The sequence below is a fragment of the Acanthopagrus latus genome, chromosome 19 (genome assembly GCF_904848185.1).
Source record: "Acanthopagrus latus isolate v.2019 chromosome 19, fAcaLat1.1, whole genome shotgun sequence".
NCBI classification, from domain to species: domain Eukaryota; kingdom Metazoa; phylum Chordata; class Actinopteri; order Spariformes; family Sparidae; genus Acanthopagrus; species Acanthopagrus latus.
Window position 1 is genome coordinate 24862802 of NC_051057.1, and position 21332 is coordinate 24884133.

The window sequence follows — 21332 nt, forward strand, 5'->3', positions numbered from 1 at the left end:
TGGGGGAAATAGTAACACAGCTGCGACCGTAATAAAAATCACTGACAGAGTTTTACATGAGGTTGCCTTTTCATTTTGGATTTAACATCACTTTCTTTTATATTAGCATTTAAGAGAGTGGTTGAATGTTGTTCAATGTTTTGTTTTATTTTATTTTAGGCTATTTAATTAAAATCGTCTGAAAATGAATTATAAAAACAGTCTCATGATGGCTCCTCACTTTGGTTTTATTTCACATATTAAACAAAGTAAAAGTTTATCCAGTGGATATTTTAACTTGTAGTAGCTCTTACCACCAACAGAAAATGTTTAACACACATCTGTGTCCTAACATCCCGCTGAGAAGTTGAACATGAAGTGGTGCTCTCCTCCACCTCATCCGACAGAGGCAGAGGAGCTGATCCTGAGTCAGGTCGCTGGGCGACCAGAGGAGCTGATCCTGAGTCAGGTCGCTGGGCGACCAGAGGTGCTGATCCTGAGTCAGGTCGCTGGGCGACCAGAGGAGCTGATCCTGAGTCAGGTCGCTGGGCGACCAGAGGCTGAGGGCGTCACTCACCCCCAGCACCAACATTAGAGGCAGACACACACTGACTGTCTACAGACTGAACTAGAAGTCACTTAATCTCATACTCAATGCGGCAGCAAACTAGAAACACAGACTTTGAAATTACGTTGTTGGAAAAAATACAATAGGCTACACATCCATACATAGATGGTTACTTTTGTAGTTATCTGTGGGGAACTAAAGAAAGCCAAATGAAAGGTGACTTAATTTTCTTTTTCTGGCTGCTGGAAGGTGATTGATTAACCTGCAAAGTGATTAAAATTGTTTTGTTTTTTTTAAAAAAAAAAAACCAAAGCGGATTGTTCAGATCTGAGAGCACGTCAGTGGTGACGTGTAGCCTGATATTCGCTGTGCAGCCGGAGAATATAAATGACGGACTGCTGTTCGGTTCAGTCCTCGTCAGGGAGTGAGAGCTCATCTAAATGAATCTAAATTCTCCTCCTGGTGTAAAACTATGTGAATTATTTCTGCTTCAACATGATCGGACTGAGAAGGAAAGGACAGCTGCTGTCAGACAGCTCTGTCAGACTCAGGGTTTCTTCTGGCAAACCTGCCAGCGAGCAGGTTATGTTCACAGAGTAAGTTACCGCGGTAACAGACCCAGAGTTTAACTTACGTCTCTTTCTGGAACTGAAAACTCACTGAAAACTCAGAGTTTCTCTCATCTCAGGGTTACCAAACTCAGAGTTTTCACAAAACCTGCTTTCTGGAATACCCCCCAGATGTATTGATCTTCAATGTTAATGGTCACACAGTGAGATCAGCTGTTTGATTTTAATCTGTGTGTGAAGCCGAACCAACACAATGTGTTTGTGGACGGGTCAGTTTGACCTTTCAGGACCTCCGTAGAGATACTGCTGACACAAATAACATGTTTACTACATCTAAATATCAACATCAACATCAACAACAACATCAACATCATCAACAACATCAACATCAACAACATCAACATCTACAACAACATCAAGAACAACAACAATAACAACATCAACATAAACAACATCAACAACAACATCATCAACATCAACAACAACATCAACAACAACAACATCAACAACAACACCAACAACATCAACAGCAACATCAAAAACAACATCAACATAAACATTAACATCAACAACAACATGAACATCAACAACAACAACGCTCTCTGTAAACAACATGTGGGGTTGATGAGTGTGATGATGAAGATAAAGATGGAGGATCAGGCGACATGAAACAGCGACATCACTAATACACACACACACACGCACACACACACACACACACACACACACACACACACATTAAACATGGGTGTATGTGTTACCTGTGCAGGTGTTGAGATGACGAAGATGAAGATGATGAAGGTCAAAGTCCTTTAAATGAATCCTCTGTGTGTGTGTGTGTGTGTGTGTGTGGTGTCCTGTTGTCTGCTGGATTAGTGATCTTTACTCTGACACGTCAGGCCCCGCCCACACAGATTATCTCCCCCCCACCCCATCACAGCTGTCAATCTCAGAACGGGGCGGGGCTGACAACTGTCAGCAGTCACTGGGTCATGTTGGGCTCCCTCCTGCTGAGGATTGTGGGATGTTTGACAGTCTGTCTCCCCCTGCTGGCCACATCACGACACTGATGAGTTTTGACTGTTTGATGAATGAATAGTATAAAATAAATAAATAAAATCTTCATTTGTTGACGATCTCTTTACAGTTTTCTTTTGATTTAAAGTCATAAAACACACAGTATCAGTATCCTGGAGCTGGGATTTCAACCTGCTCTACCCACTGAGCTACAGCCACCCCTTGAGTTACCTGTAATAATTATTTATTACAATAAACTAAAATCATTAAAGTAAAACACTGCTAACATTAGCTTGCTAACTCAGAGAGTAGATGAGTCAGAGATAATAATGTGCTGCTGTTGCTGAATGTGTGAATTATTTTTTAAGGGCTTTAATCTTCATTTATTGATTAATTCATCACATGTGAAGGAAACACTTTCCACAGTCACATATTGATTATCTGGCCTTATTGTTGTTTATCTATTTATTTATATTCATATTTATATTCGCATGAGGCGTGGTCTCATTTCACCATGAGAACTGAGTTGGCTCCTAATCCCGCCCCTCTGATTGGCCGAAACAGCTGTCAGTCAACATGTGGGCGGAACCTGTGAGTTATACTTCTGAGTGTCGGCGTGTTTTTCAGTGAGGAGGAGGAGGAGAGGAGAAGAAAGGACAGAAGAAGAAGAAGAAGAAGAAGAAGACCAAGAAGAAGAAGACCAAGAAGAAGAAGAAGAAGAAGAAGAAGAAGAAAACGGACTTCACTTTGTGAACGGATTTTCTCTTTTTGTTTTTTACTTCAACAAACGAAACTTTTGCTGCCTGAGAGAGAGACAGAGAGACAGTCTTAAATCTGTGGTGGACATAAAACTGGCAGTGAGACAGGCAGCATCTGTCTGTCTCTCCGGAGGACGGAGGATGACACCGGGGTGTGTCGCCTCCCTCAGCCGGACCCGCGGCTCCTCCTGCGGGCATTTAGAGCTCTGACAGGAGGAACCAGAACCAGAACTGGAGCCGGGACTGGATCTGGATCTGGATCAGTAAACCCGGATTAGAACAGTGGATCCAGACTGAAGTGGACCAAAGTGGATTGAAGCGGGTCAGCCGGATCCAGGATGTCCTCAGGACTGGCTGTAGGTGTGGTCTTCAGGGTTCTGCTGCCCCTCACTCTGACTGCAGGTAAGATCCGGTTCCACTCAGCTACAAGTAGAAACTGAGGTAATCTATTACAGTTAGACCAGTATTAGAAGTAAAAGTACTGAGTGTCCAATGATGTATAAATATTGTTATTGATAATCACAGGTGATTGATCAAGTTTATTAATCACTGAGGAGTTCACCTGTCACAGCTGTCAACTGTAAACATCGTTATATACAAACAATCAATTAGCTCCAGTATTGATTACCCTGTGGACAGCTCAGTATCCTTTCAGAGGCTGTTGAGGAGCTTTCAGTCACATCACATGATCTTCTTCAGAAAACATGTGAAGCCACGCAGACAGTGAGCTGCGTGACGCTGGTGGGTCCAGAACTGGTTCTGTATGTCAGGATCAGTATCTGGACATTGACTAGACGAAAATATAAATATGTTGACTTCTGCCAACATCTGAATCAATCTGATCAATATTATTGCAAAATCATATAAAAAAAAACATAAACATGACTCAGTTACCATGGAGATGATCTTCATGTCCCACAATCCTTCACTCCTGAAGAGGACCTTCAGCCGGCTGCTCAAAGACAATCAGAGCAAATGTGCTCATGTTGTTCACCAAGAACCCTCACACAGATGTTTCACAACCTGAAGGAGCTGCAACACACACAGCCTCTTCTTCTTCTACATATCTATAGATGTGTGTATATCTAATTACATATGTCTATAGATACATATATATAATTATTGTTAATGGAGCAGATGAACAGGTAGCTCATCTGCTCGAGTTTCTCTAAAAGGTTTTCTGCTTGGTCCATCTTCTCTCCGTGCATCCTCAGAGTTAGTCCTCGTCTTTCTAATGAGACTGTAGACTGTTACTACTAACTAACCTAACTAACCTAACTAACCCTCATAAGACAATCTTTTACTTCGTGGCTCAGATTTAAATGTCATTTCTTATCAGTTCTCATAAAGAACATGATCGACATGTTTGATGAACGATGATAGAAAACAAACTCTATTTTTGATTAACAGATCAAACCAAAGTCTCGACTTCCATTAGCTGATCAGATGATTCACAACCAAATAAACAAGTAAACATCAGTAATCAGAGTATTTCTACAGGAGCCCAGAAGGAGCAACCCAGACACTGGAATGACGTGGAGGATTCAGTTGGTTCCAGTCTGCAGCCTCACCACTAAATGTGACTAAATCAGCAGACCTGATCAATGATTTGATCAGATTAATAACCTGATAAGCTTCCTGTAGGGTCTGAGCCTGCCGACCTCTAGTAACCTGTAGTGATGTCACAGCTCTGTGATGTCACCGTCTGCCTCACAGATGTTTGCAGAGTGTGTGTGTGTGTGTGTGTGTGTGTGTGTGTGTGTGTGTGTGTGTGTGTGTGTGTGTGTGTGTGTGTTGAATTGTTAGCATTTCCCATTGATGAAGTCAGTTAGCAGTGAGCTAACTGCTGAAGTGGCCTTGAGGAAACAGCTGGAGTTACAAATCATTCCAGGAAGTTCCAGGATCTTCCAGGACTGATCAATGTGGAGCCTTGAATTTATATTTTAGGTGGAATTCCCCTTTAAAACTGCTTCACATTCCAGAGAGAGGGGGAGGTGTGTGTGTTGACACACTGCTAACCACACACACGCACACACACACACACACACACACACACACACACACACACACCAGATGTTGTTACCTGAAGAGGGGAACCAATTTGTGTGTGTTGGGGGAGGGGAACTTAAAGAGGGGGGCACTCTTCCTGTTTGCACCCCCCCCTCCACTCACACACTGACACAGTGAGCTGTAAATAGTGCGTGTGTGTGTGAGTGTGAGAGAGAGAGAGAGAGAGAGAGAGACGTTTATCTTGAGACTGTTTATGAATCAAAATTCTGAAACTGAAGCAGCTGAGGGTAAGCTGTCTGACAGTGGGTTGACGTGTTAGCAGCTAGTTCGCTACGTTTAACAACCCTGCTGGAAAAACCAGCATAGACCAGCACCAAAACACAACATATGCTGGTCTTGGTAGTGACTCACCAGCAAGACCAGCATATGTTGTGTTTTGGTGCTGGTCTATGCTGTTTTTTCCAGCAGGGAAGTGCTCTGAATTTTTAGTTAAATATATAAAGATCTCTGTTAAATTTAACAGTCTGAAGAGGCTGCTGACAAGTGCTGCTTACTGAGAGGCTCAGGGGCTGTTAGCTCAGTGCTAACGGTGTTAGCTGCTGGACAACAGACTCAGAACAAGATACGTAGGTAGACAGACCTGTCCAATAACATCACACAGGATGACTAAAATGATCAATGATCAGTTATTGGAGTTTTTTTCTTTAAGCTCTCTGATCATTTGAGTCATTGATTCATTAATTTATTGATTTCTGTCGGATGTTCAGAAAATTCTTCTCAAGCTGTCTACTCACCGTCACATGTACATCAAGGATGGACCTGCTTGTGCGTGTGTGTGCACATGTGTGCACGTGTGTTTGTATGTGTGTGGTTGTGCATGTGTGCGTGTTCGTACGTGTGTGTGTGTGTGTGGTTTCAGAGTTATTTCTGTCTGCCATGTTTACAGTCCGGTCCAGTCTGCAGACAGTAAACTTAAACTGACCTCAGGTCAGTCACTGAAGAATGTAATCAGATTACACGTAGGACTGAAGCACTTCTTTTAACAAATACATTTATTGTTTTTTTGACAAAAAAAACATATAATATTAAACTTCACAGGAAAGAAAAGGAGAAAAAATTATATTTTGGGGGAAAAAATAGAAGGTTCTGAGGTCAAGAAGGAAATAAGTTTAGAGGTGATACTAAAATGATTTTAATAATACTAATGCAGCCAACATGGGACAAACAGCCATCTGTTAATAGGTTCTATTTCTGAGGCTATGATTGGGTCATAATTTGATGGTGGAGGCGGAGTGAGTCTTTCAGTTCCTTCAGAAAGAGAATATTAGATTTGCTGTTTTTCACCTGAAAACTCACAGAAGCATCTGATCAGTCCGAGGAGGGTCGGCACGAGGGTCGGCAGGAAGTTTGGCAGGCCTAGATTTAAAAAAACAAACAAAACTTGGTTTTGACATATAGTTTAAGTATGTTTAATTCTCATCCTGTTTTAGTTTATACGATATCACTCACATTCCAACTTGAGTTTTCTTACATGCCATCATGCCATCAACAAACTTGATAAGGGCCCTGAGCCCTGTGTCGTAGTACAGACTTTATAAAGTTAAAACACACAAAACAAAAAATAATAATAAAGACATGAAATAACTGGGTCTCCCCCACACTGCCCGTCCACCTCGTGGCCCATCCACATCAGCCCATCCAACTTGGCCTGTCCCAATCCTCTTTCAGACCTCCAGGTGACTATTGAGCCGACCTATAGAGACAAGCAGAGTACAGCAGTGTGTCCCTAACCCTAATTCTACCACAGAAGACAAAAGTACATTACATTCAAATCATATTGGAAGTGACATAGTGGTTTACTAACTGCCCCTTCACTTTAGAACCTGTGCTGCAGAGATCTCACAATCACAACTGGCAGCACATCTGTATGTTCGGATGTCTGAACAGAGCTGCATGTCGAATCCCCGCTTCATTTGTCTCTTTGAGCTGTTTGGTGGAAGAATTAAACTTAAAGGAGGATTGTCGGCCCACACTTACTGAGAGGGAATGCTCAGTCCTCTTTAATGAACAAACTGATTAAAGTAAATACTGCTAATGTGTCCAGCTGGCACAAAATGTGTTTCTAAGTCCTTTGAAAATGATATATATCCCCTTGATATGGTTGTGTTCAGTCTCATGTAGTGTACCTCTCTTCCTGATGCGTATCCATGTCACAAAGAAAAGATTCAGCCTCACATGGAGAGGCGAACGTACGTCTACATCCATTGTGGAAGATGCTGAAATCCAGTTCCAGATGAGGAGCATCGTATTTCTTTCTTTTCTACATCACCAAACATGACGTGGTGTTCTCCGTGCGCTACCTCGCCCTCGGTTCCGGCAGCTTTCATTACCCTGGTTTTATCCTCAAAGTTTGAGAACTTCACGATGAGTGGTCCGAGTCTGGCAGCAGACGGGTCGTCAGATCTATGTAGGCTCTTCATTGTGCTCATTTTCACATTCTGTACTCTGCTTCTATTATCGAGTGTGATCGCTTGGTCTTTATCTGTCTTCGAGTAAGGATGCTGACAAACTGGTTTCAAACAGTTTACTGACAGTTACAGTGTTTGTGGCTCTGTACTTCACCTCCAGCTGTTCATGGACATTATCAGGTTCTGATCAGCAGAGAATCAACAACAACAGTTCCTCTGAACAGAACCAGAAATGTTCATCATGTTACATCAGAACACAAGTCAGGCTAAAGACCAGATACTTGACGAACCTGATTGAACCATTATTGATCTGTAATCAAGACCAATGTGGATGTACTAATTAATAGATATACTGATGTATTGATTCATGTGTTGACAGCGTGTGTGTTGCGGTACAATGGATTCTCTCTGGTCTACATCCTCCTGCTGCTGTTGCTGCCACTGCTGCGTGAACCATCCACCTGCTCCACCTCAGGTACCAATACTGATCAACATGGATCAATACTTCATCACTACCAGTGAAAACATGTGACTGTATCTTTTAATGATCATCCTCTCCTCCTGATGAATGTAATATAAATGTCTCACAAAGCAATGTTACAGAACCTAACAACAGTAACTGTAACTGTCTTTGGCAACTTCCATCCTCCTGTCTGTCCTGTCCGTCTTCCTGTCTGTCCTCCTGTCAACATCAGGAAATAGACCAGACCCAACCTGTCTGTCTTTGACTGTGTCTGTATGTGTGTGTGTGTCTGTATGTACACACACACATGCGCGCACACACAGGTCTCAGGTGATGACAGGATGTGAGTGTTTCCTGAGGGATCTTCCTGAGGAAACACAGAGAATAGAGGAGGGGTGGGGCCATGACATCACTTCTTGTGTTCTTGTAGTTTTTCTGAATGTGCAGGAAACTGAACAATCACTGCAGTTACAATGTTTATGGGTACAAGTAAATGTTTATATGACAGCGAACTGAAGTACAGTTGTACAGTTACACATTTCCCTCAGGTATTTTTATCACTAACAGGAAGTACAGGGAAAACTACCAAAATAATAGTCATGTTTCACCTTTTTCCTTCACTATGCACCTGTAGGTGTGACTGACAACAGGTAAATCAGCTGAACCTATGAAACATCTGTTTAATGCTCTCCATGTTAATATCACTTCTTCTGTCTGCAGATTTTCAAATTAAAAGTCCAGTTTAACCGCGTTGCATTTGTTTCCTAGGTAATACGAGTCGCTGTGTGACGGCGGTTTGTATCTCCAGTTTCCTCTTCCTGTTATTGCAGTCCTTCTTCCAGCTGACCACTGCGACCCTTCAGCCAGAGAACAACTGTAAGTCACACCTGTCTGTCTACCTTGTCAGTCTCTCTACCCGTCTGACTGTTTAACTGTCTGTCAGTGTTGAGCTGATGGCTGACTGTCATTGATAAATGATAAGTGGACTTGCATGTCTACCCTAGCATTAGGACAAGCACTTTTCCAGCCTTCATAACACCTGTCACGTTCACACACATTGAGCTACGGCCGATCACTGAGTCCTGAGCATCCAAACATCGTCAATGTCAAGTGGCTCCACCAGAGAGTGCAGTAGAGTGGTGTGTCCCCTCAGGGTTGCCGTAGGGCGGGTGTTGTTGTTTGTGACATTTGTCTCCTTCATTCTTTTCTTATTAAACTAGTTCAGACGCTGTGAGCTGCTGTTGGTGTGTTTCTTTCGTTCAGCCTGTGTTTTTCTGTGCATTCATAGCTTAGCTTCCTCAGTTTGGTAAGCCAGCTAACATAGTTTAAAGTTTCTGATATAGCGAAGACATTTCCAAACCCAGTACATGGATGAATTTCAGAGATGCTGACACTGCTGATGGGAGACAGTTTTCTGTTTGGACAATGTAAATTGTCACTAGCCAACAATCTTCCTGTCTGTCTGTCTGTCTGTCTGTCTATTTGTCTGTGTATTGATTACCTGTCTGTGTATTAAGGACCTGTCCATCTGTCTGTCTGTGTATTGATGACCTGTCTGTCTGCAGGTACGTCATGGCAGAAAGCTCTCGCTCAGCTCGGCCTGGTGAGGTAAACATTATACCGTGTGTGGACACAACTGATGGACGACTGTCTGTATTCACACACGCACACACACACACATACACATACACACACACACACACACAGTGAGGATCAAATGTCAGGTTGTTTTCTCATCGTACTCTAAAGGGACAGAATGGTAAAACATCATGACACTTATTTTGGTAGTTTGTCTGAACTGCCTGGTTGTTATGGAAACACTGAGTCATGTGGCCACAGTGTCAGGATGTTGACATGACTGGGTTCAGACACCGAGACAGAACATGTGTTCTGATCCATGAATTGTAATGTGCCAATAACATTTTAGAAAAGGGTCAGAAACTCTGAGAGGAACGATTTAAGAGAGGTCATATTCTGCTTTAGAAGGAACGATTCAGGAGTAGGAACCTCCCAGAGGAGGAGAGGGAACATTCCAGTGGAGGAGAAGGAACGTTCCAGTGGAGGAGAAGGAACGTTTCAGTGGAGGAGAAGGAACGTTTCAGTGGAGGAGAAGAAACATTTTAGAGGAGGAGAAGGAACTTTTCATTGAAGGAGAAGGAACGTTTCAGTGGAGGAGAAGGAACTTTTCATTGAAGGAGAAGGAACGTTTCAGTGGAGGAGAAGGAACTTTTCATTGAAGGAAAAGGAATGTTTTAGTGAAGGAGAAGGAACGTTTCAGTGCAGGGGAAGGAACGTTTCAGTGGAGGAGAAGAAACATTTTAGAGGAGGAGAAGGAACTTTTCATTGAAGGAAAAGGAATGTTTTAGTGAAGGAGAAGGAACGTTTCAGTGTAGGGGAAGGAATGTTTCAGTGGAGGAGAAGGAATGTTTCATTGAAGGAGAAGGAACGTTTCAAAAGAGAGGGAGGAATGTTTCAGGAGAGAAGACGGAACGTTTCAGAAGAGAAGAAGGAACGTTTTGGAAGAGGACAAGGAACGTTTCAGAAGAGGAGAAGGAATGTTTCAGAGAATAAGGAACATTTGCGGAGGAGAAGGGAAGTTTCGGAAGAGAAGAAGGAACGTTTCAGAAGAAAAGAAAGAATGTTTCAGAGGAGGAGAAGGAACATTTCAGAAAAGGGAAAAGGAACATTTCATTGAAGGAGAAGGAACGTTTCAGAGGAACCTCCTCCTCCTCAACAACAGGTCTGCAGTCAGTCCTTGATGTCACTCAGTAACATTTTTACAGGGAACGGATACAGTGTGTGTGTGTGTGTGTGTGTGTGTGTGTGTGTGTGTGTGTGTGTGTGTGTGTGTTTGTGTGTGTGTATGTGTGTGTCAGCAGTGGGAGGTTCAGACAGTCGTCTCTCTGTCTGGACTACATGGCTCTGTAAACACCTACACACCAATAAACACATGCACGCACGCACGCACGCACGCACGCACGCACGCACGCACGCACGCACACACACACACACACACAGAGCAGCAGCAGCATTCTGCAGCTCATGAATCTAAACAGATATCATTCTGACTCTGAACCAGAATTTGAACCATTTCATTTTTTTATTTTTTTTTTTGTCAGTCTCATTTTTCTTTTCCTTCTTGACTTACTATAAAATTTAGTTTTTCTCTCAAGCTGAAAGTTTCACGTATCATCCAAAGACAACGTGAAATATCTTAATGTGTGTGTCTGTCCGTCTGTCTGCATCAGTCTGACAGGAAGTGATGCTGGTTCAGCAGTGAGACAGGTCTTTCCAGATGTTGGTGTGCTGGTTGTTGGACTGCTGGCCTGGAGGCTGATCGTAAGACTGAACGCTGACACACATACACAGGTATCACACACACACACACACACACACACACACACACACACACACACACACACACACACACACACACACACACTAATGAAGCATGTGTAACCTTGTTAAGTCGTCTCCTCTTGTTTCTTAACAAAGTTTCCTGTCTATTAGTGTGTAACTCAGTAAGCTATTTATTAACAGTAATGTGGTTATGTTACTGCACTGGGACACATACGTACAGGAACACACACACACACACACACACAGGGTTTAATGATTAAGTTTCAGGATTAATCAGTGTGTTAGTCGTCCTGTTGGAGTCCGTTAACATGAAACCAGACCAGCAGACAGCAGCAGTGACTGACCACCAGGAAACCAGCTCTCCTCCTCCCTCTCGTCCTCCTGCTGCTCCTCCTGCTGTCTTGATATTTAATCAGCAGGGTTCTGCAAACAAGTTTCAGAGTGAAATTTTCCTGATCTGCTAGAGATTTTCAACACGTCTCTTCTCTCAGGTGATAGAGACGACTTTGTGTCTATTGGTAAATACACAATCCTCTAGGGCTCCATTCTGGGGCCTCTACTATTCTCAGATAATGGAAATCAATAAAATATGTTACCATAGTTCTGCAGATGACACAAAAACTTAACTAACCATATCACCAGCAAACTATAATCCCCTACAAATGCTGAGTAGATGCATTGAACAAATCAATGATTGGATGTGTCAGAGTTTTCTTCAGTTAAACAAAGATGAGACTGAAATAATTGTTTTTGGATCCGAGGAAGAACAACTAACAGTCTCTGCTCAGCTTCAGTCTCTAGTGTTGGAAACTAAACTGAGCCAGAAACCTTGGTGTGATCATGGACTCAGACCAGAACTTCAGCAGCCACACTAAGGCAGTTACAAAGTCAGACTACTCTCACCTGAAGAATATATCCAGGATTAAAGGACTTATGTCTCTGCACTTTTGTCCCTACATTTATCTTAAGCAGACCTGAATACTGTAACGGTGTCTTTACAGGACAGACAGCTGCAGCTGATTCAGAGCCAGCTGCTCGAGTCTGAACAAGAACCAGAACAGTAGATGACATCACTCCAGTTCTCAGATCTTCACACTGGCTTACTGTCAGTCAAAGAACAGAGTTCTAAATCCTGCTGATGGTTTAAAAGCACTGAATGGGTTCTGAACCATCCAGAACCTCTGAGGTCATCAGGTTCTGGTCTGCTGTCAGTCCCTGGAGTCAGAACCAAACATGGGAAGCAGCGTTCAGTTATTATGAGCCACAGATCAGAACAAACTCCCTGAAAACTGAAGGTTGGCTCGACTCTGAAGACCTTTCAGTTCCATAGATTTAAACTGCGCTGTGACTTCTTTGTCTCTTTGAAACCTTCTGTCGTAGATTATTTTACTGTTTCCTAACTTGTTTTAATGTTTTGTCATTGATGTATTCGTGCTTGTTTTTAATGTCTTCTAATGTAATTGTATGCCCCTGTAAAGCACTTTGAGTCGTCTTGTGTTTAAATTGTGCTTCACGGATTAACTTGATAAACCTCCACATTTTTGACCTGATGTTCAGGTGTTTGATTCCTGTCACCTCTTATGATACATGGAAAGAGTTTTACTGGATGTTCAGAAATGTATAACCGTTAGTAGAAACAGTCAGCTAGATGATTGTTTTTAATCTTTTTGTTCTCTGGTTGCAGTGCGAGGAGGAATAATTTTTCATACTGATCTAATGTGAAAAGAATCTTCTGCACAATAACAACTCTGTGAAAGTTTATTCAGCGGATAATAAGTCATAGAGTCAATGTCAGCTGGCAGTCATGAGTTGCGTCTTACAGTATCAGTCTGTGTGTTTTTAGCCACAGCAGGAGGAGCAGCAGCCAGAGGAGCTGATGTTTGAGGAAGACTCTGTTCTCGGAGAGGAGGAGGAGGAGAAGGAGGAGGAGGAGGAGGAAGGCAGCAGAAACAGGGCTCTGGTTGAACTGGAGTTACTGGTTTGTAAAACCAGGCAGTTATTGGGAAGCATGATGACAACTGGACGAAAAGTCCTGCTGACGGCTCTACTGGGGATCACAGGTAAGATAGAAACTGACAAGTAACCAGTAGAATCCAGTAGAAAGTTACTAGAGCCATTGTGTAGTGCTGGACCAGAATCAGGGAGGACTGAGGAAAGAGGTGCTACTAATCTCTCACTCTCTCATCTCCTCCCCTCCAGGTATCATCTTCCCCTCTCTCTCCTCCCTCCTCTACCTCCTCTGTTTCCAGGTGTTGTGTACATGGTGGGCATGGTCAGGTCAGGTCCCACCCCTCCTCTTCAGGTGTGTGTCTGTGATGTCACTGCTCTATTCCTCCTCTCACTTCCTACTCTTCTACTGCTACCAGCTGCCCTTGCTGCAGGAGTCATGGCCCCCCAGCCACACCTCCACCAGGTAACACACCTGCACACCATGAAACACTTTTGATTGTTTCCTGCTGTCTGTTTAATGTTAGTATTGATTTTTTTCCTGCAGTGTGTTTGGCCTGGTCTCGTTGGTCTCGATGGACTGCACTACCCCATGGAGACTGCAGGTGAACTCTGAGCTCAGCTGGTTTCACTTTATCAGTCCCCTGATGCTACTGCTGCTCTACAACACTGTGGCTGGTCTGTGGAGGAACCAGGTGATGTCACTGGTCCACCACTGGAGTGAACTATATATGCCATTTTGCAAACCCATCATAAACAGACAGGAACTAGAGTTGTGATCCCATTAACTGCACATGTTGTTTCAAATGCTGTTGATGTGTTTATTGTTACAGGAACTAGGGATGCAAATGTTACCCATGTTTACATTGTGTATTTTCTTACTGATGTTCATCAATGTGCTCATCATAAAGTAATAGTGGCTGACATGTCACATGTCTCTGCAGCTGATTGACAGTGATGGGGGGCGGGACATAGAGAGGACAGAGTCAGTGGTAAGCGAGAGCTGTGACATCATGACTGCCACCAGCAACCTGAGTGATGAGGTCAGCGGTGACATCACAGCAGAGAAGCGGAGGGAGCTGTGGAGGAGAGCTCATGATCAACCTGACTGCAGAGATGTAAATGAACCTTTTGTGATCTCAAAAACTAATAATTTGATATACACTATATTACCAAAAGTATTCGCTCACCTGCCTTTACTCATTCTATGAACTGAAGTGCCATCCCATTCCTAACTCATAGAATTCAATATGATGTCGGTCCACCTTTTGCAGCTATTACAGCTTCAACTCTTCTGGGAAGACTGTCCACAAGGTTGAGGAGAGTGTTTATAGGAATTTTTGACCATTCTTCCAAAAGCGCATTGGTGAGGTCACACACTGATGTTGGTCGAGAAGGCCTGGCTCTCAGTCTCTGCTCTAATTCATCCCAAAGGTGTTCTATCGGGTTCAGGTCAGGACTCTGTGCAGGCCAGTCAAGTTCATCCACACCAGACTCTGTCATCCACGTCTTTATGGACCTTGCTTTGTGCACTGGTGCACAGTCATGTTGGAAGAGGAAGGGGCCCGCTCCAAACTGTTCCCACAAGGTTGGGAGCATGGAATTGTCCAAAATGTTTTGGTATCCTGAAGCATTCAATGTTCCTTTCACTGGAACTAAGGGGCCAAGCCCAGCTCCTGAAAAACAACCCCATACCATAATTCCTCCTCCACCAAATTTCACAGTTGGCACAATGCAATCTGAAATGTACCGTTCTCCTGGCAACCTCCAAACCCAGACTCGTCCATCAGATTGCCAGATGGAAAAGCGTGATTCATCACTCCAGAGAACGCGTCTCCACTGCTCTAGAGGCCAGTGACGGCGTGCTTTACACCATTGCATCCGACGCCTTGCATTGCACTTGGTGATGTGTGGCTTGGCTGCAGCTGCTCGGCCATGGAAACCCATTCCATGAAGCTCTCTGCGTACTGTACTTGGGCTAATCTGAAGGTCACATGAAGTTTGTAGCTCTCTAGCAATTGACTGTGCAGAAAGTCGGCGACCTCTTTGCACTATGCGCTTCAGCATCCGCTGACCCCTCTCCGTCACTTTACGTGGCCTACCACTTCGTGGCTGAGTTGCTGTTGTTCCCAAACGCTTCCATTTTGTTATAATAGAGCTGACAGTTGACTGTGGAATATTTAGGAGCGAGGAAATTTCACGACTGGATTTGTTGCACAAGTGGCATCCTATGACAGTTCCACGCTGGAATTCACTGAGCTCCTGAGAGCGGCCCATTCTTTCACAAATGTCTTGTTTCACAGTCTGCATGCCTGAGTGCTTGAATTTATACACCTGGGGCCAGGCCAAGTGATTAGAACACCTGATTCTGATCATTTGAATGGGTGAGCGAATACTTTTGGTAATATAGTGTACGTCTTAGTTGTTTTAAAAGTATATGATGCAGGATATTCCTCACACACAAAGTTTGATCCACTTCTTTCATGTCTCTGCAGAGATGTCTCTGCCTTCACTTTCATTTGTCTCACTCTGTTTCTATGCTCTGGACGTTTCTGTTGTAGGTCATGACATACTGACAGCTTCTGTTGGTGTCAGTATTTGAATCGTGTCAGCAGTCATATCCGTGTCATTCATGGTCATGTCTCAGTTAATTTATTTGATTTTGTATTTCTATACTGATCAGTGAACATGTCTTTCTTCTCTGTCTGTCACAAGGTGCTAACATCATCGGCCAATGACAGTCCATCTGACTCTTTTGCCCCACCTACCCAGAGCACAGCCCTTGGACTGGATGTTTACGCCACGCCTCACTACTCTCTCAGCCAATCAGGTGATCCAGTGTGAGACCAGTGAGATCTTACTCCTCTGCATATTTAAGACTGTCGACTAAATGAAATGTTCACAGGAGGTCTCGGGCTCTGCAGAGTGAAACCAATGGAATGATGAGCAGCAAGCAACTCCAGTGGTTTCTTCTCATTTTATTACTTCAGGGTTGCATTTATGGTCTCATTTACAGCACTAGTTTCAGATCGTATTTAAAATAATATATGTATAGATGATAAATATACACAGTAGTCAAAATATTATTAGGATATTCTGTTTTTTAAAGCCCTGCCAACTAAGCTGAAGCAATTCCACAATCAACAAAATCATTTTTTCATAACTGTTGAAGATGCTGAGATGTCAAAATCAGGTACAGTTTATCTTTAGGGTGTGAAGTTACACACGTAACCCTTTCTGTTCTGATCTCCTGTGTGTGATGCTGCAGACACATTGGAGACGTGTGTTTTTGAAGGAGAAGGATGGGAGGAGGAGGAGGATGAAGCGGAGGTGAGGAGGAGCTGTGATGAGGGAAGCAGTGCAGCCTCCATGGCGTTCATGTTCCTCATGAAACAGAGTTACATCTGTGCTCTGATCGCCATGATGGCATGGTCCATCACATACGTGTCCTGGTTGACATGTGTCCTGTTGCTCTGGTCCTGTGTCCTCTGGATGATGCGAGAGCGTCGCCACTACACACTGATGTCATCGCCCTGGCTGGTTGCCTATGGCAACCTTCTGGTCATCTTGCAGTATGTCTACAGCTTCCCTTCCATCAAGGAAGTCCCTGGACTGTTCCCAAGAAAAGATGATCCCTGCAGGGAACTCGCCTCCAAGGTACTACTACTATTCTATTAGGGTTATGGTTAATTTCATATTTGTCGAATAGAATTGCCATCACCTGGTCCACTATCAGGGATGACTATGAGGGGTGCCTCACTTGTGTCGGTGTCTGGGCCAAATAATATCCCAGTTCATTATCTTATCATTCTGTGCGTTTACATGACACTCGAGAAAATTCAACGGATGGATTATTAAGGGTTAGGGTTATTAAGATTTTTAAGATGCATGTATACAGTATTAGTCTGACTAAAATTGGACCAGATCGGATTCCTCGTAGTCGGATTAACACACCTAGATTATTCGATTGATAGTCGCATTAATCCTGCATGTATACATTCCATCAGATCAGATGGGATTTTTGCATTGTGTGCAGGCTCGAGACTTTTTTCCCGGGGCCATGAGCCGGACATAGAAGAACAGCACCAGGGGCATCTTTCCTCTGAAATATTGTGCATCTAGTTTGTGTAATTATCATGTACACTATACAAAATGTACAAAGATGTAGCTTTGTCTTGTTCTTCATATGGCATCTTTCTCGAATGCCGAGGCAGCTGGTGACGTAAAGAGGTCAGCCGAAGGTGTTTCTGTTACCACTAGTTGAAATGACTACAGCACCACCCATCTTTTTCACTTATGGGCCTTCTCTTTGTTTGAGATGTGCATGGAGAAGGCCGAGGCCCAACACGTTGTTACGCAGATCAAATGCAGTTATATATCTCAGTAAAACCAAGTGGCTATTCCAATTTAAACACCCTCCAAAATTGTTTAAATGCAGTAAAGAAGACAGAACTGAAATTCTTAGCATCACTCCCAATAATTCATCACATAACATCCTTCAACATATTAGTCCACTTGCTCTCCCGGTCAAACCATACTCTAGAAACCCTAACCCTAACCCTCTTTAAAAAATCACATCACTACTATCCAACTCAGAATAAGAATGTTTCATTCACACATTAATTTTTGTTGTTTCGATTTCTGTAATTCACTTTTACCTATCTTCATCAACCTGCCCTAGCTCGACCTCAGTTTGGACAACATGCAGCAGCAAAGCTGTTAACCAGAACTGGTCGGGTCCACTATGTTTTGTATCACATGACTGTTTAGTTTTCCTTCGTAAATTGCTTTTAATCAATATCATAGATGATGTAAAGCACTTTGTAACTTATGTTTAAGAAAGTTCAATCTGAATAGAGTTTTACTTGCTTACTTTTACTTCCAATTACCACATGTGCTACTACTACCACATGTAAACTGTGATGTTGTTGTTCTTTTCTGTACATTCGACATCTATGATATGTCTGTCCTGGTCGAGGATCCTCCTCTGTGGCTCATCCTCACGTTTCTTCTGTCGTTTTTTCTCAACATGTCATGTTTTTCCTCACATGAATCAGCGTCTAAGGACAGAGGATGTCATTGACTTTACACATTGTAAAGCCCACTGAGGCCATGTGACTGTGATTCTGAACTATATAAATTCATTGATTTGATTTGATACTATGACCACTTTTACTGCTGAAGAGCTCAGAATCTTCTGTTGTTGTTGATGATGATGATGATGATGATGATGATGATGATGATGATGATGATGAATTTGTCACTGTTGCAGTTGATGTGTCTGTTGACATTCTGGCTGCTGCTGCGTCAGGCATTGACAGAGAAGAGGGACAGACAGAAAGACCAACAGACAGTCACACAGCTGTCTACCATAACTGTCCATTTCAAGGGTAAGAACCTGTCTCACTGACTGATCACCTGTCTGATGATCACCTGTCTCACTGACCAGTTGCCTGTCTGTGTGGTGATAACATGTATGTTGCTGTATGTCCTCTAGATGAGCAGAGGGCAGATGAAGACCTGCAGGAGAAGAAAAAGAAGGATGAGGAGATGTTGTACGAGGAGGTGCTGCTCCTGCAGAGAGGAGGGGGAGTTAAGATGGAGGCACTGGTTGCCGTGGTTACCAGGATGTTTGTTAAATACTGGATCTACGTGTGTGGGACAATGTTCTTCTTCGTTAGTTTTGAGGGGAAAATTGTCCTCTACAAAGTCATCTACATGGTCATGTTCCTCTGCTGTGTTGCCCTCTACCAGGTACTGCATGTGCTGCTGGTTACTGTGGAGTCAGATTTAGAGTTTTAATCTCAGCTCTGATTGGATGAACACTGAATTTGAATGCCCGGTCCTGTATTGATTTGTGTCAGTGGCCAGGACCTCTGTTTGGATGGATCACTGATTAGATGTTTGATCTGGTTCGGATGTGACCTGATTGACAGCATGGACCTGTCTGTCTTTCTCCGTAGTTGAACTACGAGCGTTGGCGTGCCTTGCTCAGAGGTTTCTGGGTAGCTGTGGTGGTTTACTCGATGCTGGTTCTGATCCTAGTCTACACCTTCCAGTTCCCCTCATCCCCTCACACCTGGAGCTATTACAGTGGACTCAGCACTCACAGGTGTTTCAGCTAATGCATACTGTCTCAAATATCTATATGTCTCTATTTTATGCTATGTTTCTGGTCTCTACTGTCTGTAATGTCTACTGTCTCTACTGTCTGTAATGTCTACTGTCTCTACTGTCTGTAATGTCTCTTCTGTCTGTAATGTCTATTGTCTGTAATGTCTCTACTGTCTTTAATGACTACTGTCTCTACTGTCTGTAATGACTACTGTCTCTACTCTCTCTACTGTTTCTCCCTAATGCATCCACTGTCTCTAATGTCTCTACTGTCTCTATGGTGTCCTTGTCTCTCCAGGTTGGAGGATGTGGGTTTGGAGAAGTTTTCTGTTCCGGTTCTCTTCACAAAGATCTTCATCCCAGCTGCCTTCCTCCTGGTACTCAGACACGTTCATACAGAACATCAGTTTGATGACTGTTTTTTCTTCTGCTGTCTTTTTGTGAATGTTGAGCTACTATTGTTCTGCAGGTGTGTATTGTACACCTACATTACTTCCATGAGCCGTTCCTGCAGCTGACCGACCTGAAGACTGTAGTGGACACACACAACAGCACCATCACTAGGTAACACACACACACACACCCACACACACACACACACACACACACACACACACACACACACACACACACACACAAACACACACACACACACACACACACACACACACACACACACACACACACACACACACCTATCTGCTGGTCACAGGTCAACAACATGTGAAATCCTCCTGTCCAATCAGCGACCAGATATCCTCTGTTCGTAATGGCAGGTTGGTCCACTCAGATGGGAGCCTGTTTGACCTGTCTGTTGGTGGAGCTCCTCAACTCCTCCCTGAGGAGGAGAAGAGAGGAAGACAGAGGGAGAGACAGGAGGAGACAGAGGAGAAGTGGATAAAGAAGGAGGAAGAGGAGGAGGAGTATTCCTGTATGTTTGATGGGGAAACCCTGTCGGACCCCATGGCAGGTAAACTCACTGTGTGGTCATGATCGCACCTGTGACAGTTGAGTTTTAAACAGGAAGTTAACTCCTCATGTCTCCTCCTCCTCAGTGCTGGTCTCCTGGAGGTTGGTGGTGGATCGTCTCTCTGTTTTGTTCCTGCGCCTCCTCTTGTCTCTGCAGCGCCTGCAGCACCTCCTCTGGTGGCTCCTGGAACTGCACATCGTCAAGATCGTCTCCTCCTACATCATCTGGGTGTCTGTGAAGGAGGTCAGAGCCTGTCTCTCTCTCTCCTCAGGTGTGTGTGTTGAACCTGTCTGTCTCCCCTAGGGTGTGTGTGTTAACTCTGTCTGTCTCTCCTCAGGTGTGTGTATTTAACCTGCTCTTCGTGCTGTGTGTGGCCGTGGCTCTGCCATGCAGGCCGTGGCGTCCCTTGCTGTCAGGAATGTGTACAGTCTGGACATGTGTGGTGACCGTCTGTAAGATGTTGTACCAACTCAACGTTGTCCAACCGACCAGATACTCCTCCAACTGCACCATGGTAACCCTGTCTAACCTGTTTGTCTGTCTCTAGGACGTCACATATATTTAGGCACTCCTAAGAAGAGATTATCAAGAAATGGGGACGGAAATATTAAAAAGCATTTATTGTGGCTAAATCATTACAAAAGCCAGCATGTTTCAGATATCAGGTCTTCATCAGGTCTTCAAACAACACCTGGCCCCAGCTGTACAGTGTCCACAGCCAATGAGAGGTATTCACATGACCCATGTCAACCTTTTGTGTAATCTCATCTATAGTTGTTTCATTGCTTCATTAACTTGAGTGTGATTCATCTGGTGTGGTCATATTTGGGCTTTGGCTACAGTTGTTTTATTGGTTGTGTGTTATAGAGGAGAGGCTGGGCGGGGCTTCTGTCTGATCAGAGCCTCTGACATTCACACAAACACCTGCAGCGCATTGTGTCAATCAACACCAACAGAAATACCCTAGCACTTGTCGCGTTGCAAGATGATTTTTTCAGTTTGACGTGGTATATGGTCCACATGGTAAGCTTGAGAGTACTTGTGACCAACTTGTGTTTTCCCTAAACCTTATCCAGCCAACCTTCTGCTCAGCATCCTGCAAGCCGACG

The 21332-nt window shown here is 43.7% G+C and overlaps 1 protein-coding gene across 5 annotated transcripts in view; it reads left to right on the forward strand.

Moving 5' to 3' along the window:
• The first annotated feature begins 2790 nt into the window (after positions 1–2790).
• The window catches only part of LOC119008577 (piezo-type mechanosensitive ion channel component 2-like), a 48081-nt gene continuing 29539 nt past the window's right edge, over positions 2791–21332 (forward strand). For 4 of the 5 annotated variants that reach the window (XM_037079034.1, XM_037079035.1, XM_037079037.1 and 1 more), the window contains exons 1-19: positions 2791–3293; positions 7749–7844; positions 8601–8708; positions 9398–9440; positions 11081–11201; positions 13036–13252; positions 13392–13605; positions 13687–13834; positions 14084–14257; positions 15855–15969; positions 16408–16796; positions 18412–18529; positions 18637–18893; positions 19103–19251; positions 19552–19630; positions 19723–19817; positions 20030–20223; positions 20309–20466; positions 20561–20737. In XM_037079034.1, coding sequence (XP_036934929.1) covers positions 3230–3293; positions 7749–7844; positions 8601–8708; positions 9398–9440; positions 11081–11201; positions 13036–13252; positions 13392–13605; positions 13687–13834; positions 14084–14257; positions 15855–15969; positions 16408–16796; positions 18412–18529; positions 18637–18893; positions 19103–19251; positions 19552–19630; positions 19723–19817; positions 20030–20223; positions 20309–20466; positions 20561–20737 — 2916 coding nt within the window. In that variant the 5' untranslated portion in view covers positions 2791–3229. The remainder of the gene's footprint in view (positions 3294–7748; positions 7845–8600; positions 8709–9397; positions 9441–11080; positions 11202–13035; positions 13253–13391; positions 13606–13686; positions 13835–14083; positions 14258–15854; positions 15970–16407; positions 16797–18411; positions 18530–18636; positions 18894–19102; positions 19252–19551; positions 19631–19722; positions 19818–20029; positions 20224–20308; positions 20467–20560; positions 20738–21332) is intronic. The other variant, XM_037079036.1, reaches the window with a different exon arrangement.